Source organism: Panthera pardus, unplaced genomic scaffold (assembly GCF_024362965.1).
Source record: "Panthera pardus isolate Hobbes unplaced genomic scaffold, ASM2436296v1 HiC_scaffold_11, whole genome shotgun sequence".
NCBI classification, from domain to species: Eukaryota; Metazoa; Chordata; class Mammalia; order Carnivora; family Felidae; genus Panthera; species Panthera pardus.
The window spans coordinates 94,781,925-94,799,016 of NW_026526666.1; the positions used below are offsets into that span (position 1 = coordinate 94,781,925).

A 17,092-nucleotide genomic window follows, 5' to 3' on the forward strand; every position below is an offset into this window, starting at 1 on the left:
ATACTGTTTCCCACAGTGGCTACACCTCTATACAGTTTTGTACGTATGATATTTTTGGCTGTTAAAAGTTAATTTTAAAAAGGTAAAGACTCCATCTTTCCCTCCTCAGAGATTATGTCTTAAATTTGATGTGTGTCTTTCTAGATAATTTTTCTGTGTTTATGGGGTACTACATGGATTTATGTTTATTCATTTGTTGTTGAACTGGCTGTGAAAGAGTTGTTGGGTGCTTCGTTAAAGGTAAAAATGATGGGGGGGGCGCCTGTGTGACTCAGTCGGTTAAGTGGCCCTATTTTGGCTCAGGTCATGATCTCATGGTTTGTGCGTTCGAGCCCTGCATCAGGCTCTGTACTGACAGCTCAGAGCCTGGAGCCTGCTTTGGAATCTGTGTCTCCCTCTCTCTCTGCCCCTCCCCCACTCATGCGCACTCTTTCTCTCTTTCTCTCTCAAAAATAAACATTAAAAAAAAAAAAAAGATAAAAATGACTGAGATCCACTGACCCCTCCACTGTGTGCCCCGGAGATTTTGATATGGTTGGTTTGAGTGATCAGGAATCTGGATTTTAATAGTTTTCAAGGGATTCTGATGGGCAGCCACTGATTTATTCCTTTTTTTTTTTTTTAAGTTTTCTTTAAAGGTCATTCTTTTTTTTTTTTTTTTTTTAAGTTTATTTATTTATCTTGAGAGAAAGAACACATGCATGAGCAGAGAGGGGCAGAGAGACCAGGAGAGAGAGAATTCCAAGCAGGCTTCTTGCTGTCTTCCTGGAGCCTGGAGCCCGACTCAGGGCCCAATCCCATGAACCATGAGATCATGACCTGAGCTTTAACCAAGAGTTACGCTTAACTGACTGAGCCACCCAGGTGCCCCTTAAGTTTTTATTTATTTTTTTAGTAATCTCTACACTTAACATGGGATTCAAACTCACAACCCTGAGATCAAGTCGCATGCTTTTCCAACTGAGCCAGACAGGTGCCCCTGATTTATTCTTTAACATAAATGGTATTATGCATTTTTTGCATAATAGTTTGTCTTGGAGATCTCTTCATGTCAGTATATGTTGAAATACCCATATTTTTAAAAACTGGTGTTCTAATTCTGTAACTTAGATTCAGCATAATTTATCTAGCCATTCTGTGTTTTTTTTTTTTTTTTTTTTTAATTTTTTTTTTCAACGTTTTTTATTTATTTTTGGGACAGAGAGAGACAGAGCATGAACGGGGGAGGGGCAGAGAGAGAGGGAGACACAGAATCGGAAACAGGCTCCAGGCTCCGAGCCATCAGCCCAGAGCCTGACGCGGGGCTCGAACTCACGGGCCGCAAGATCGTGACCTGGCTGAAGTCGGACGCTTAACCGACTGCGCCACCCAGGCGCCCCTAGCCATTCTGTTAATGGGCATTTAGGTAGTCGCAAGTTTTTGTCATTACAAAGAAGATACAACAGACCTCTTGTGCATACATCTTTGGGCACGTGTATGGATGTTTGTGTTGGAAAGATACCTGGAAATTAAAATTTGCTAAGTCAAAGAGTTTGAACATTAAAAATTAATAAACATTGTAGGGGCAGGGGCACCTGGGTGGCTCAGTGGGTTAAGCATCTGACTTCAGCTCAGGTCATGATCTCACATTCCGTGAGTTTGAGCCTCGCATTGGGCTCTGTGCTGACAGCTCAGAGTCTGGAGCCTGCTTCAGGTTCTGTGTCTCCCTTGCTCTCTGCCCTTCCCCCACTCACACTCTGTCTCTCAAAAATGAATAAACATTAAAACAAATTTTAATTGACAAATATTATTAAATCCAATACATTCTTGAACTTGTTTTTTTTCTGTTTATTATCTTAATGTTTATTTTTGAGAGAGAGAGCAGGAGTGGGGGAGGCGCAGAAAGAGAGAGGGAGACACAATCTGAAGCAGGCTCCAGGCTCTGGGCTGTCAGCACAGAGCCCTACATGGGGCTTGAACCCACAAACTGTGAGATCATGACCTGAGCCAAAGTCAGATACTTACTCAGTCACCCAGGTGTCCCTGTGTTTATTTATTTTGAGAGAGAGAGAGAGTGCACTCACATAAGCAAGCAGGCAGGGGAGGGGCAGAGAAAGAGGGAGAGAGAGAATCCCAAGCAGGCTCCATGCTGTCAGTGCAGAGCCCAATTCAGGGCTCGATCTCATGAAGCATGAGATCATGACTTGAGCCAGGATCAAGAGTTGGACGCTTAACCATCTGAGCCACCCAGGTACCCCAAACTTTTTTCCTCTTATGTATGAATTTCTTCTTCTGAAGGAAGTATTTATACAAATATTTACCTGTATAAAGTAAAATGAATTTGATTTAGAAAAATTTCTCCTTCCATTGAAATAGATCTACAATGGATGAGTGAACCAGAAAGGTGTTAGCCTTTCTTAAAACTGAAGCCATGAGGTGGTGATTGCTTTAGTCAATCTTTAACCCAGGAGAGACTTCTGTTTTCTTTATTATTTCAGACTTTCTACTGGATCTTGAAGAGTTTTCTAGCTTATATAATTTTGGAATGAAGTTTAGACTTGTGTTTTTTTGTTTGTTTGTTTGTTTTAAGTAGCACAAATAGCATCTTGTGTGAGAACCTGGTGCTTAAAACTTTAGTTTCTATGAAAAATTTTGAAACTCTGGTTTGACTGTAATACTCCCAATAACAGTAATAAAATGTTACTAATACACTCAATTACAGTTTAAAAGAAGAAAAAGTGCTATAGTTAAATCTTAATAAAAATATAGACCTTAAAAAATATATAGACTTTAAGAATTTAGTGGAGAAAACACAAGAGTGAAAGTATTGTAAATGCAAAGCCTTGTAAATTAAAAAACATTATTAAAAAAGCCAACTAAAGAAAAGAACAGCTAAGATATTTTTAAAAGAAATCAGGTTGCATTTATCTTTTATGTATTCTTGCCAGTAGCCATCGTTGTCTCTGATTTAGTATCATTAGGGAATGGTTTCCCAGTATACTGGGAAGAGCTAGTTTTGTTAAAAATAACAACCTAGAAGAAATGGATAAGTTCCTAGAACTTATTATTACCTACCAAAACTGAAGCAGGAAGAAATAGAAAAATTTGAACAGACCAGTTACCAGCAATGAAATTGAACCAGTAATAAAAAAAACCCCAACAAACCAAAGTCCAGAACCAGGCAGCTTCATGGGTGAATTCTACTAAACATTTAAAGAAGAATTAATAGCTATTCTTCTCAAGCTATTAAAAAAAAAAAAAAAATGGAAGAGGAAGGGAAACTTCCAAATGCATTGTATGAGGCCAGCCTTATCCTGATACCAAAACCAGATAAAGACACTGTAAGAAGAGAGAACGAGAGGCCAGTATCTCTGATGAACATAGATGCAAAAATCCTCAACAAAATACTAGTAAACCAAGTCCAACAATATATTAAATCATTCAGCACAGTCAAATGGGATTTATTCCTGGCATGCAAGGGTGGTTTGATACTTGCAAATCAATCACTATGATACATCACATCTGTAAGACAAAGGATGGGACGCCTGGGTGGCTCAGTTGGTTGTCTGACTTCAGCTGGGGTCGTGATCTCGTGGTTTATGGGTTCGGGCCCCACTTGGGCTTGCTGCTGTCAGCTTAGAGCCTGCTTTGGATCTTGTCCCTCTCTCTCTCCCTCCCCAACTCACGCTCTCTCTCTCTCTCTCTCTCTGTCAAAAACAAATAAAAACATTTTTTAAAAAAAGAGAAAGGATAAAAACCATATGATCATTTCAATAGATGCAGAAAAACCATTTGACAAAGTACAACATCCACTCGTGAAGAAAACCCTCAACAAAGTAGGTTCATAACGTCCATATATGAAAAACTCACAGCTAGTACCTTCAGTGGGGAGAACTGAGAGCTTTTCACCTGAGGTCAGGAATAAGACAAAGATGTCCACTCTTACCACTTTTATTCAATATAGTACTGGAAGTCCTAGCCATAGCAATCAGACAACAAAAAGAAATAAAGTGTGTCCAAATTGGTTAGGAAGAAGGAAAACTTTTACTTTGCAGATGACATGATACTATAATTATAAAGCTGTAGTAATCAAAACAGTATGGTACTGGTACAAAAATAGACACATAGATTAATAGAATAGAATAAAAAACTCAGAAATAAACCCACAATTATATGGTTAATTGATCTTTGACAAAGGAGGGAAGAGTATTACAATGGGAAAAAAATAGTCTCTTCAAAGATGCTGGGAAAACTGTACAACTACATGCAAAAGAATGAAGCTGGACTACTTTCTTACACCATACACAAGAGTAAAGTCAAAATGGATCAAGGATCTAAATGTGAGACCTGAAATCATAAAAATTCTTGGAACAGGCAGCAATTTCTCTGACATCAGCCACAGCAACAGCTTTCTAGATAGATCTCTTTGGGCAAGGGAAACAAAAGCAAAAATAAACTGTAAAAAAGCTTCCGCACAGCAAAGGAAACAGTCATCAAAACTAAAACTCGTCATCAAAACTACAGAATGGGAAAAGATATTTGCAAATGACATATCTGATAAACGGTTAGTATCCAAAATATATAAAGAACTGATACAACTCAACACCTCAAAACCAAATAACCCAATTAAAAAATGGGCAAAAGACACGAACAGACATGTCTCCAAAGAAGACATACAAACGGCCAGCAGACTCATGAAAAGATGTTAAACATCGTTCACCATCAGGGAAATACAAATCAAAACTACAATGAGATATCACCTCACACCTGTGAGATTGGTTAACGCAAAAACACAAGAAACAACAAGTGTTAGGATGGCTATGAAGAAAAAGGAACTTTCTTGCACTTTTGGTGGGAATGCAAACCAATGCAACCACTGTGGAAAACGGTATGGAGTTGCCTCAAAAAATTAAAAACAGAACTGTCATGTGATCCAGTAATTTCACTACTGGGTATTTCCCCATAAAATACAAGAACACTAATTCAAAGGGATACACACACTGTGTGTTTATTGAAGCATTGTTTTTTTTTTTTTTTGATTTAATGTTTATTTATTTGAGAGACAGTATGCACGCATGAGCAGGGAAGGGGCAGAGAGAGAGGGAGACAGAGGATCCGAAGCAAGCTCTGTGCTGACAGCAGAGAGCCTGACCGCGAGATCATGGCCTGAGCTGAAGTTGGACACTTAACCGACTGAGCCACTCAGGCGCCAGTTTATGGAAGCAGCCCATGTGTCTGTCAGTAGATGAATGGATAAAGAACCAACACACGCATGCATGCGCACACACACTCACACACACACACACACACACACACACACACAGGAATGTTATTCAGCCATTTAAAAAGAATGAAATCTTGCCATTTGTTTTTTTTTTTTTTCTTTTTTTTTTTTTTCAACTTTTTTTTTTTTTTTTTTATTTATTTTTGGGACAGAGAGAGACAGAGCATGAACGGGGGAGGGTCAGAGAGAGAGGGAGACACAGAATCGGAAACAGGCTCCAGGCTCCGAGCCATCGGCCCAGAGCCCGACGCGGGGCTCGAACTCGCGGACCGCGAGATCGTGACCTGGCTGAAGTCGGACGCTTAACCGACTGCGCCACCCAGGCGCCCCTGAAATCTTGCCATTTGAAACAACATGGGTGGAGCTAGAGAGTATAATGCTAAGTGAAATAACCCAGAGGAAGACAAATACCGTGTGATTTCACTAAAGTGCAACTTAAGAAATAAAACAAATGAGTGAAGGAAAAGAGAGGCAAACCAAGAAACAGACTCTTAACCTATAAAGAACAAACAGATGGTTACCACAGGGGAGGTGGGGTGGGGGTGAAATAGGAGATGGGGATTAAGGTGTACGCTTAGCCATGATGAACACTGAGTAATGTATAGAATTGTTGAATCACTATACTGTACATCTGAAACTAATAGAACAGTGTGGGTTAATTATAATGGAATTAAAATAAGAAAATAAGGGCACCTGGTTGGCTCAGTCAGTTGAGCGTCTGACTTTGGCTCAGGTCATGATCTCTCAGTTCGTGGGTTCGAGCCCTGCGTCAGGCTCTGTGCTGACAGCTCAGAGCCTGGAGCCTGCTTCAGATTCTGTGTGTGTCTTTCTCTCTGCCCCACCTCCGTCCCCCCCCCCCCGCCCCGCTCTTTCTCTCTCTCTCAAAAAAAAAAACATTAAAAAAATTTTTTTAACAAAATTTTAAAATTCAGATTATGTAACATTTTAATTGTAGGATTTTTTTTCCCCACAAAGCAAAGTGTTAAAGTTTCCCCCACAAACCACAATAGTGGTTCCCCAAAATAGTCATCCACCCTTATTATCTTGAGGGTGTGTGCATAAGTGTGTATATGTGTGTATGGTTTCCTTTCTTGGAAGGGAAACCTTTGATTCAAACACTGTGATCTTCCACCTTGTTCAGGTTTTTAAATGTCCTTTTGTGAAACTATATTAGATGGCAGGATTTGTGTATACGGTGTTTCTTTCCCCCTTGTCCTTATTTGGGAAAATAAAAATTTGTTGACCCTGTATCAGTCCAAAAAAAATTGCTGATCTATGAAATTCAGAAGTCTGGGAACCACTGTGAAAGAATCTTTCCACAAAAGGCCAAGAGAACCCTGGCATGCAGTGGTTTTTGTGAGTCCTCTCTTGTCAGAGGGAAGGTGCCTGATACTGTATGTTTTTAATTTAAGAGTAAAAATTCCCACTTATTCATGCCCTTTTTTTACTCTCTGCTCTCTGGTTTTGTTAGTCTTTAGCCATCTGAACTCTGATTTCATTGCTTTTTATCTTTTTGATATGGTTTGTTTCTTTCGTGAGAATATGTAGGAATTAACATTTAGGTTTTGTTTTTGACTCAAGAGTCAATTCATAAAGTTGCATTTGTTCATTCAGCAGCCTTTTGTTGAGGGCTTGCCTGTGTGGATGCAGAAAACAATTTTCTGTCCTGCCCTAAGGGGAGAGTAGGAGGCAGGCAGACAACTGCAGTGTAGTAATTTCTAGTACTGCAGGCACGTATGCAGTATTGTGGGAGCCATAGCATGTAGAGAGAGGTCTGTATGTTCTGAGCATTTCCCATAGCCTGATACAGTCAACTTTGAGTTAATACAGTTTACTACTGTTACAGTACGGTTATTTGCTCCTTTTGCATTTTTCTTATTTTTTTAATTTTTATTTATTTTGAGAAAAAGAGAGAGGCAGAGGAGAGGGAGAGAGAGAATCCCAAGCTGACTCCATGCTGTCGGTGCAGACCCCAACCCAGGGTTTGGTCCCACAAACTGCGAGATCATGACCTGAGCCGAGATCAGGAGTTGGACTCCCAACTGACTGAGCCACCCAGATGCCCCCATTTTTCTTAATGTCTTAAATAATTATTTTTGAGAGGGAAAGAATTTCCCAACCCAGAATAAGGCACCTTTTAAAAAAATGTTTATTTATTTATTTTGAGAGAGAGAGGGAGAGAATGCGAGTGAGGGAGGGGCACAGCAAGAGGGAGACAGAATCCCAAGCAGGCCCCGACTGTCCGTGCAGACAGACCCTGACTTGGGGCTTGATCCATGAGCTGTGAGATCATGACCTGAGCCAAAATCAAGAGTCAGACGCTTAACCGACCGAGCCACCCAGGACGCCCCAGAATAAGGCACCCTTTTAATGTATCTTTTTTCTCCTCTAACTCCTCTCTGATTTATACTGTACTTCAAATGAAAACCTGTTGTTTAAAATTGTTATATGTTAAATTATTACAATCCAAATTGTTCTATGCTTTGTAAATTACTACTGTCTTCTCTTAAAATCTAAAGATTAAAAAAAATCTAATAATTCAAGCTCTCACACAATACAAATTTGCATGTTAAAGTTCTGTTATACTCTTTCTACCAAATGAAACATTTTGCTGAACCTAGAATATATGGTTCCTCCATATGGAATTTTCAGAACCTAGAGTATTTCCATTCATGATATGAAACCAGCACATTTTTCTTGACCATTTATACTTAGTAATAACAAATCCTTTAGCTTCTACATATGAATATGGAGAACTCCCTGAGAACTGGTCCATTTCTGTCATAAAGTGCTTTCATTTAATATCAGCCATTGTGAAGAATAGAAGTATACTAAGTAGGTAGTTTGGCAAAATACTTTATTTTTCTATTTCATTGAAGAGAGTCTTAATTAGATAACACATTGATGAGTTAGCCACTTAAAAAAATTACTGCACCTGATATCTCTTTTAGGTTTGGAGTGCTTTACGGAAACAGCTCTCTGAATTTGCTTGTCAAAATAGCTCACAGTTTGCTAATAGCAACAGTCGTTATGCCGAATTGTTCTATTTCTAGACTTTGTCACAACATTGACTGTCAGGAACTAAGGAGTTTCCAGATTGTGAGCTTCTGTTAATGTGGATAAAATAGTAAGTAGTGTGTACAAGTGGTAAAACACCCATCAAATAAGAGATAGTTTTTACCTTTGTCCTAAAGGTAGTTGTGGAAAATAGCAAAGCATATCATTTCAAGAGAGAGTAATTTGAAGATCTTTATCCCTCCACCTTCCCCCATTTCATTCTCTGAAATCCTGCGTATTCTTCAAAGTTGAAATGCTTGCCTTTGTGTAATTTCCTGCTCAGACTAGTTGGAAGCCATCTCCTCCTTACCTGAACTGCTAAAGCTGCTTGTTTCATACCACAGGTCTGTCCTGTGTTGCTGTTCTTTATTTAGGTGCCTTTAGTTCTTACCATGTTAATCCCCTTGAGAGGAAAGACTGGCATCTCTCTCTCTCTCTCTCTTTTTTTTTTTTTTTTTTAAATTCTCATGGGATGTAAGCACAGTATTTTCTTCTTTTATTTTTTAAGTTTATTTATTTTGTGAGAGAGGGAGAGAGTGCTTGTACAGAGGTGGGGGGTAGAGAAAGGGAGGGAGAGATAGCAGGGCTCCATGCTGTCGGCGCTGAGCCGACTGGGGGCTTGAACTCATGAATCATGAGATGATGACCTGAGCCGAAATCAAGAGTCAGATGCTTAACCGACTGAACCACCAGGCACCCCACACAGTATTTTCATGTATAGCAAATGTCTCATTGATATTTGTTGAACGCATGAAGGTATAAATTTTTATTTTCCCATTTTCTTTTTTTTTTTTTAACTTTATTTTTTTTGCTTAGTTTTAAGAGAGCAAGCAGGGGAGGGACAGAGAGAGAGGGAGACAGAATCCCAAGCAGGCTCCATGCTGTCAATGCAGAGCCCAATGCGGGTCTCACAAATCGTGAGATCATAATCTAAGCCGAAATCAGAAGTTGGACACTTAACCAACTGAGCCACCCAGGCGCCCTCCCCGTTTTCCCATTTTCTATAACTCTTTCATTTGACTTAGTACAATGATAATGTATGTTATTAATAAGAAGGCCTTGTTATCTTAGATTGAATCATTTTGTGGTGTTCTATAAATCTTCACTTAACAGTATTTCATATTTTTAAGAGTAGAATTTAATACCTTTTAGCTCATGTTAGTACTGCTAAGGTGGGTAACTTCATGAGTTCATATCGATATCCAGAAGCCTCAGAAGCCCTCATGTTGAGGGATGACTGGGGTGCTTTTCCATTCAATTCAGCCACATGATTTTCAGTTAAGTCTCAGTGCTTTATTTTACTGTCAGTAAGAGGTTCCCTTATTGAATTTTTGAAAAGCTTTTTGAAATTGTGAAGAATAATCTCGATTGCATTTTAAATGTTTGTTTATTTTTGAGAGAGTGAGAGAGAGAGAGAGCGAGAGAGAGAGAGCATGCACACGACGGGGAGAGGCAGAGAAGGAGAGAATCTCAAGCAGGCTCCGGTCTGTCCGTGCTGGACTGAGCCACCCAAGGGCCCCAATCTTGATTGCATTTTAAATCTTCAGGTTCCTTTTAGGTAGGTGAAGTGTATTTTGATTTCCATAAAGACATGTTTACTCCAAAAGGATTGTCAGATGTCTAATGTACAGAAACCAAGGCATAGTTAATCAAATATTGTACTAGGATCTGATAATAACTTTTACATGGATAACGAAGTAGTTTTGTTCCCATCCTGAATTTCTGTGAATTGATTTTAACTCTTTCCAAGTTAATCACTTTCCTCCAAGGAGTTCAGAGTAGTTTGTTGATGTCTGCTACCTTTATAGAATCTTCATATTGGTAGGGAATTTTCATTACTTACGGGTAAAGAGGTTTTCCCACGTTGTTCTGTGTGACTTACCCTGGATCACACAGCATTATATAGGCAGACTTTCCATCTCAAAATCTTAACCTTAGTTTATACTTCAGAAGGGCAAGGTATTTGGATTTTTTTTTTTTTTTTTTTTTTTTTTTTTTTTTTGGTAAATAAACTCTACACCCAATGCGGGGCTTGACCCTGCCATCAAGAGTCACATGCTCTACTGCCTGAGCCTGCCAGGTGCCCCAGGGCATTTGGATTTTTGAAAGTGATTTGTATTCGGTTGGATGTGGTCTGGTAGTATACTGTATATAGTATAGTATAGTATAGTATAGTATAGTATAGTATAGTAGTGATACTACTGGGCCAAATACATGGTTTCTCTAGTACCACCCATCTTGACCTAGCCAAGGGTCATTGGGTCTGGCTCAGGAGTCCGGCAGCAGACTCACAGGCCAGTGTACACCTTAAAAGGCCAAAATTCAAGAGACCAGAGAGAGATGTCCATTCTGACCAATAAAATACCTTGACAGCAGCCCGTAACATGTAAGGGTAGGGTCTGCTACTCCTGGATGTACTGACGATGTAATTTTGATTATAAAATAACAGGAAGTCAGCACAAGGGTGTTGTGAGTCCTTGTGCTAATTTGAATGTCTAGTGCTAGCGAGACAAGATGGCCAGGCAAATGGTCTCTGCCCTCAAGAAGCTCAGATTCCAGTAAACCGACTTCGTTTGATGTTTGTCCCCAAAACTTGGGGAAACTAAGAAGGCTTCACACAAACGTGAAGGGTATGGAAGATTTTTTTTTTAAAGACTTCATGATCTCGGAGTTGGTTTGAGCCCTATGTTGGGTCTAGAGATTACTTAAAAAAAAAAAAAAAAAAAAAATCTTTAAAAAAAAAATAAATAAATGAAGACTCCATGAAAACCGTGGCACCTGGCTGTCTCAGTCTGTAGAGCATGCAAGTCTTGAGCTGAGAGTTGGAAGTTCGAGTCCCACGTTGGGTGTAGAGATTACTTTGAAAATAAAATCTTAAAAAATAATAAATACTTCATGAAAACCACATTCAGTGAGTTAACAACAATTGCATGTGAAATGTTTTATAGGGCTTCTTTTGGCATGAAAAAAACTGTTTCAAAATGCCTCCATATCCTGTGGGAATGTGAGTGATGATTTCATTACCTAATCATGGAAGTGAAAATGAGGGACCGTGCAAATTGGTGCTGGAAGTGTAATCACAAGGAATTACATCTGAGCCCATCCCTGTGTGTTCTCACTGGCATTTGTGCTCAAGGCCAAGTTCGCAAACATGCCCCCAGGAGCATCGGGTTTGGTGCTTTTGTGGACAGTAAAATGGTTGAATGGTGAGAGTTACTTAAAACTGGGCATTACAAAAGTTTGCATCCCTTTATGTAGGCTTACTAAAGGGAGTAAGAAGTTGTTTTATTGAGCCAAACAAATTTATTTTGCTTGGGGGAAACATAGTATTATACAAATAACCTTTTGCAGTCTTCATTGATTCAGTTTGTTCTGAAGCAGACCCTAGGCTCACAGTCTGTCAAGTTGTTGAGTAAAGAACAACTATATTTGAGATACTATGTTTAATTCAAATGTGAAAGATGCAGCCAAACTTAAGGAATCTGTTTCTTTGGACTCTTTTCCTTGGTGAATTCCAGAGCTGAGTGGGAGTTAAAAATATGAGAAAGTCAATAAATTAGGGAAGATAGCCAGTGAGAGGTGAGAAATGATAACTTGTAGAGGGGAGAAAAAAGAGGGAATACGGGAAGTAATTTTTTTCCAGTAGTAAAAGGTACCTTTTTTATCCCCCAGAAAAAATTTTTAGTTTTTGTTTTGTATTGTACCCCAAACTGTACTCTTTCGGGTCGGTGTTGGAGCTGGACATGGAAAGGCCTCCTCTTGCAAGTTAAGCATGTGGAAGAACCGCTCACCCAAAGTGGGGAGCAACTAACTATCTAGGATCCTTTATGTGCTATGGTTACAGTGAACCTACAGTAAACACTCCTTCCCTGCTGCAGGGGAGTGGAAGACATTGCCCCACCTTCCTCTGCCGCTGCCCCAACGGGGGCGGGGGGGATTTCGGCTGCCCCACTATGTGTATAGCTCGCCACCAGTCCTTCACCATCAGCAGGACTCCAGCAGCCGCTCTGCCAGGATACATTGTCTTATCATGAGCTAATTTGATAGATGAGTTTCTTGGAAGCAGTTTCATGACTTGATTCATGTTTTCATTTTCCTTATTGTGATCATCCTTCCAGTTTTTAAGATGTACGCAATTTCCTGTATGATTCATAGGAGTGGCAAGGTGAGGTGGGAAGCTTCCCTTCTTTGCTTTCCTTGTCCCCCTCACCTTTGGGAACATTTCAGATCTTTGTTCGTTTTGTTTTGTTTTGGTTTTTAAAGATTTTATCGGGGGTGCGTGCCTGGGCAGCTCAGTTAGTTGAGTGTGTGTCTATTGATCTTAGCTCAGGTCATAGTCCTGGGTCATGAGATCGAGCCCCACAGCAGGCTCCACGCCTGCTTAAGATTCTCTCCCTCTCTCTCTCTCTCTCTCTCTCTCTCTCTCCCTCTGCCCCCTCCCCTGCCCTATCTCTCTTTTTAAAAAATTATAATAAAAAAAGGATTTTATTTTTTTAAGTAATCTCTGTAACCAACGTGGGGCTCGAACTCACAACCCTGAGATCAAGTGTAGCATGCCCTGCTGACTGAGCCAGCCAGGTGCCCCTGGGACATTTCAGATCTTTCTCAAAACCCCAAGTGTATTTCAGAATCAATCTTCTCTTCCCATTATTTTTTGTTCTTTACATCAGTGCTAGAGGCAATGCTGGAAATTTGTAAGGTGAATGGCATAGTGAATGGTCTGGGTAGGTATGTGTGGTCAAGGGGAATAGGTGTATTAGAAAATGAGAAAACAAACTCAGATGTCCTTTCAAGAAAAGACTTCCTGCCCATCTGTAAGGAGTGTAACTGAAGAAAGCTGTTAGTCTCTTCTTCAGGGTCAGCCTCAGCTTTGGAGCAGCCCCCCAGCCAGTGGCTGAGCAGAGCAATGACAGATATGCTGCATTCAGGAGCCTTCTAAATGGCCGCCTTGTTCCAGGCGTTGTCAAATCTGCATCACACTCTGCTCCCCCCGCCCAGTCCTGCTTCCTTCTTTTTTCTTCTCAGAAGACTTCTCCCCATGAAACATTTTTTCATTCCGAATTTTGTTTTTTTAGCATTTGCTTCCTGGGTAATATAACCTGTGACACACTTCTTACATACATCACCCTACTCCCTTCATTTTACTGTTTTTTGCCCCAGGCTGTGCATGAAACATCATGGGAATGGTGTGAGTGAGTTGCCTGCCTCTGCATGTATATTTCAACATGTTGTGCTCTTTCTAGAAAATTTAGGGAATAGAGAAATTAAAACTCAATCATAATGATTTTTTTAAATACCTTCACAAGAGGTAACTTGATAATGGCTTATTTTGATAAACTTGAGAGAAGTGCATTAAACATTAAGTGCTCATCTTGGTGAATTTATCACAAACTGAACATATCTGTATAACATTACCCAGTCAGGAAACAACTTCACCAGCACCCCTGCGGCACTCACTTTGAGGAGCATGAATTAATTTTACCTGGTTTTGAATCTGATATAAGCGTGGCCATGTAGTATGCACTCTTCTGTCTTTGGTTCAGTGTTATGTTTGAGAGAGTTACCTGTGTGGGTGTCTTGCAGAAGTTCCATTGTGTGAATGGACCACAATTTATCTGTAACATTGTTAATGGGCATATATATTATTTCTGGTTTCTTACTCCCTAGATCTGTTTTGATGTTTTCTAATACAAATGTTGCCTAGTATTTGGTATTTTAGCTGGGTAAGCCTATTCTTGGAACGTTTATTATCCTTGTAAGTGAATTGTCTTATGTAAGAAGACTTTGTAAGAAAAACTTTTCTTAATCCACATCCTCAGAATGTTCTTACTCCTCTTTATAGGACCCTCAGTTAGTTTTTCCTCTGAAGTCTGAGGTCTTGAATCATGTTACTGGCCAAGGGAGTTTAGTTGCTGTTCCTTTTGCTGTCTGCCAGTCAGATGCTTGCCTTAGAGGAGCTGTTACGGAACAACTTTCGTGTTTTATGGTTATGCCAGAACTCGGCTGTCATTCTGATTTACAGTGGAGAGAAAAAATATAATCAGAAGCTTTTAGGGGAGCCTGGGTGGCTCAGTCGGTTGAGTGTCTTACTCTTGGTTTCAGCTTAAGTCACGATCCTGGGATCGAGTCCCACATTGGCTCCACACTGACAGTGTGCAGACTGCTTGGGATTCTTTCTCCCTCTCTCTCTGCCCATCCTGCATGCATTCTGTCTCTCTGTCTCTCAAATAAGTAAGCCTCAAAAAGAAAGAAAGAAAGAAAGAAAGAAAGAAAGAAAGAAAGAAAGAAAGAAAGAAAGAAAGAAAGAAGCCTCTAGGGATTTGTTAGATATTTGGGATGGGCTTGGTATTTGAGCTCTACCTGTCCAATTAAGGTGGCTCTCAACTAGTGTGGGAAAGTGCTGGAGAACAGATTTCACACCGAGGGTCTAAAAAATATCATGTGCAGCTTGGATGCATGTGCCTGAGTTATTTCAGAGCTTCTGACAGTGTATACTGATGTTTGTTCATTTCCCACTATAGCTGTTGAGTGGAATGTCATGGCCAGCTCCTCGGACAGTGAAGATGACAGTTTCATGGCCGTGGACCAAGAAGAAACTGTGCTGGAAGGGACAATGGAGCAAGATGAGGAGCCCCACCCAGTACTGGAGGTTGAAGAGACTAGACATAATAGGCCCATGTCTGAGCTGCCAGAAGAGGTTTTGGAGTATATCCTGTCCTTTCTTTCACCATACCAGGAACACAAAACTGCAGCCCTTGTCTGCAAACAGTGGTATCGACTTATCAAAGGTACTGTGCAAAGTGGAAGGCTTATTTATCTATTTGAATTTGCTTTAATGGTTTATTTTTAAGGTCCCAGTTTCGTTTTCTCCTTTCTCCCTTAAATTTATTGTGGTTCTAAAATTTAGTGTTAGACAATTAACTGTACATTTTCCTTTTCTCTTAATTCTGGTTAGTTTTATGAACAGCTTGGATTTTGTAGTATTTAATCCAACTTGCAGTTTTAAAATGTGGATTCTTTTTTTGCATATTCTTAGAGTCGGTCTGGTAAATTGTGTCGTTCTTGAACAGACGAAGTAGGGACGGATGTGGGATAACAGTGCAGCTAATGTTAATACACCTCTTCCCATTGTCAGCCACTGTTGTGACTGCTTTACTGTCCTCACAGAAAACTCTGAACAGGTGAAGAAACAAGAGTGTGAGAGGCACAGTTAAGTAACTTACCCAAGGTCACACGGGTATCACGGGGGATCGAAGATCCACATTCAGGCAGTCTGGCTTTAGTGTCCGTGTTCTTTAAGAGGATATCATTTTGTTTCTTAAAGTAGCTAATTGTGGCAAATATGGGATTGTGCAAGTATTTACTGCTTTATTTTATCTCTAAGTGATAAAGGCTCTATGCATATCTTTTACTTTTTAAAATGTTTTTTTTTTAATGTTTATTTTCGAGAGAGAGAGACAGAATGTGAATGAGAAAGGGGCAGAGAGAGAGGGAGACACAGCATCTGAAGTAGGCTCCAGGGTCTGAGTTGTCAGCACAGAGCCTGACAAGAGGCTCGAACTCATGGGCCGCAAGATCATGACCTGAGCCGAGGTCGGACGCTTAGCCAACTGAGCCACTCAGGCGTCCCTCTTTTTCTTTTAAAAATGAGTTTCTCCTCTTTTTCTCCCATTTTTCTCTCTCTCTTTTTTTTAACACTTATTTATTTTTGAGAGAGAGAGAGAGAGAGAGAGAGAGAGAGAGAGAGAGAGAATCTGAAGCAGGCTCTGTGCTGACAGCAGAGATGCAGGGCTCAAACTCACGAACCATGAGATTATGACCTGAACTGAAGGTAGATGCTTAACCAACTGAGCCACCCAGGCACCCCTTCTTTTGTTTTTTTTTTTCAATGTTTATTTATTTTGAGAGGGAGAGAGAGAGAGAGAACACACGAGTGAGCATGAATTGGGGAGGGTCAGAGGGACAAAGAGAATCCCAAGCAGGCTCCTCACTGTCAGTCTACAGAGCCCTACTCAGGGCTTGATCCCAAGAACCATGACCTGAGCCAAAATCAAGAGCCAGCAGCTTAACAGACTGAGCCACCCACACACCCGTCTTCCATTTTCTAATCAAGTTTTGAACTTTAGCTAAATGTTGTACTTACCAGGGGTGGTGTCTTTTTAATTGAATAGATAGCAGTTATTTTTTTACATTTACAGTTACATTTTAACTGGAAAGGGCCCATTTTTGAATGAAGACCAAGCCAGTTGAATAAACTTTGATCAAGCAGTTTGTTCCTTCCTAGTGGGAACAGGCAGTCAGAAATACGACAGGAAAAAACCTTTAGATCAGAATCAGCCTTAAAATCATTTCCTTTCATCAGGGTGGTTCTCATGGGGCATGGGGTCATTGTCAATTGCTCAGAACCCAACCTAGAAGGCTAAGGACCGGCTGTGTTGAAACTGTTTGCTGGGTCCTGTGCTCATCTGCTTACAACTGGTAATGCTTGCTTTCTCTTTGCAGATTTAATGGACCCTTCAGTAGAGATTGAATGCTTACCCTGTGAAAATAGATGATTTCACCTCTAAAATAGAGGTGGAAGAACCACAGATGAGGGGCTATGATCTAATCAAATTTATGAGTTTATTCTTGGTTTTATATGGCATTCTTACTGTTTTGATATGTATGTGTGTGTGTGTCTATATATATATATAACATATGCACATAGATATGTGCATATGTATGTATATATGTATGTATACATATGTATGTATATGCACATACATATATGTA

General features: G+C 40.1%; 1 protein-coding gene across 1 annotated transcript in view; it reads left to right on the forward strand.

Moving 5' to 3' along the window:
• The window catches only part of FBXO42 (F-box protein 42), a 97,608-nt gene that overhangs the window by 34,122 nt on the left and 46,394 nt on the right, over nt 1-17,092 (forward strand). Inside the window, exon 2 of the mRNA XM_019461511.2 lies at nt 14,842-15,108. Within this exon, the coding sequence (XP_019317056.1) occupies nt 14,859-15,108 (250 nt within the window). The 5' untranslated portion in view covers nt 14,842-14,858. The remainder of the gene's footprint in view (nt 1-14,841; nt 15,109-17,092) is intronic.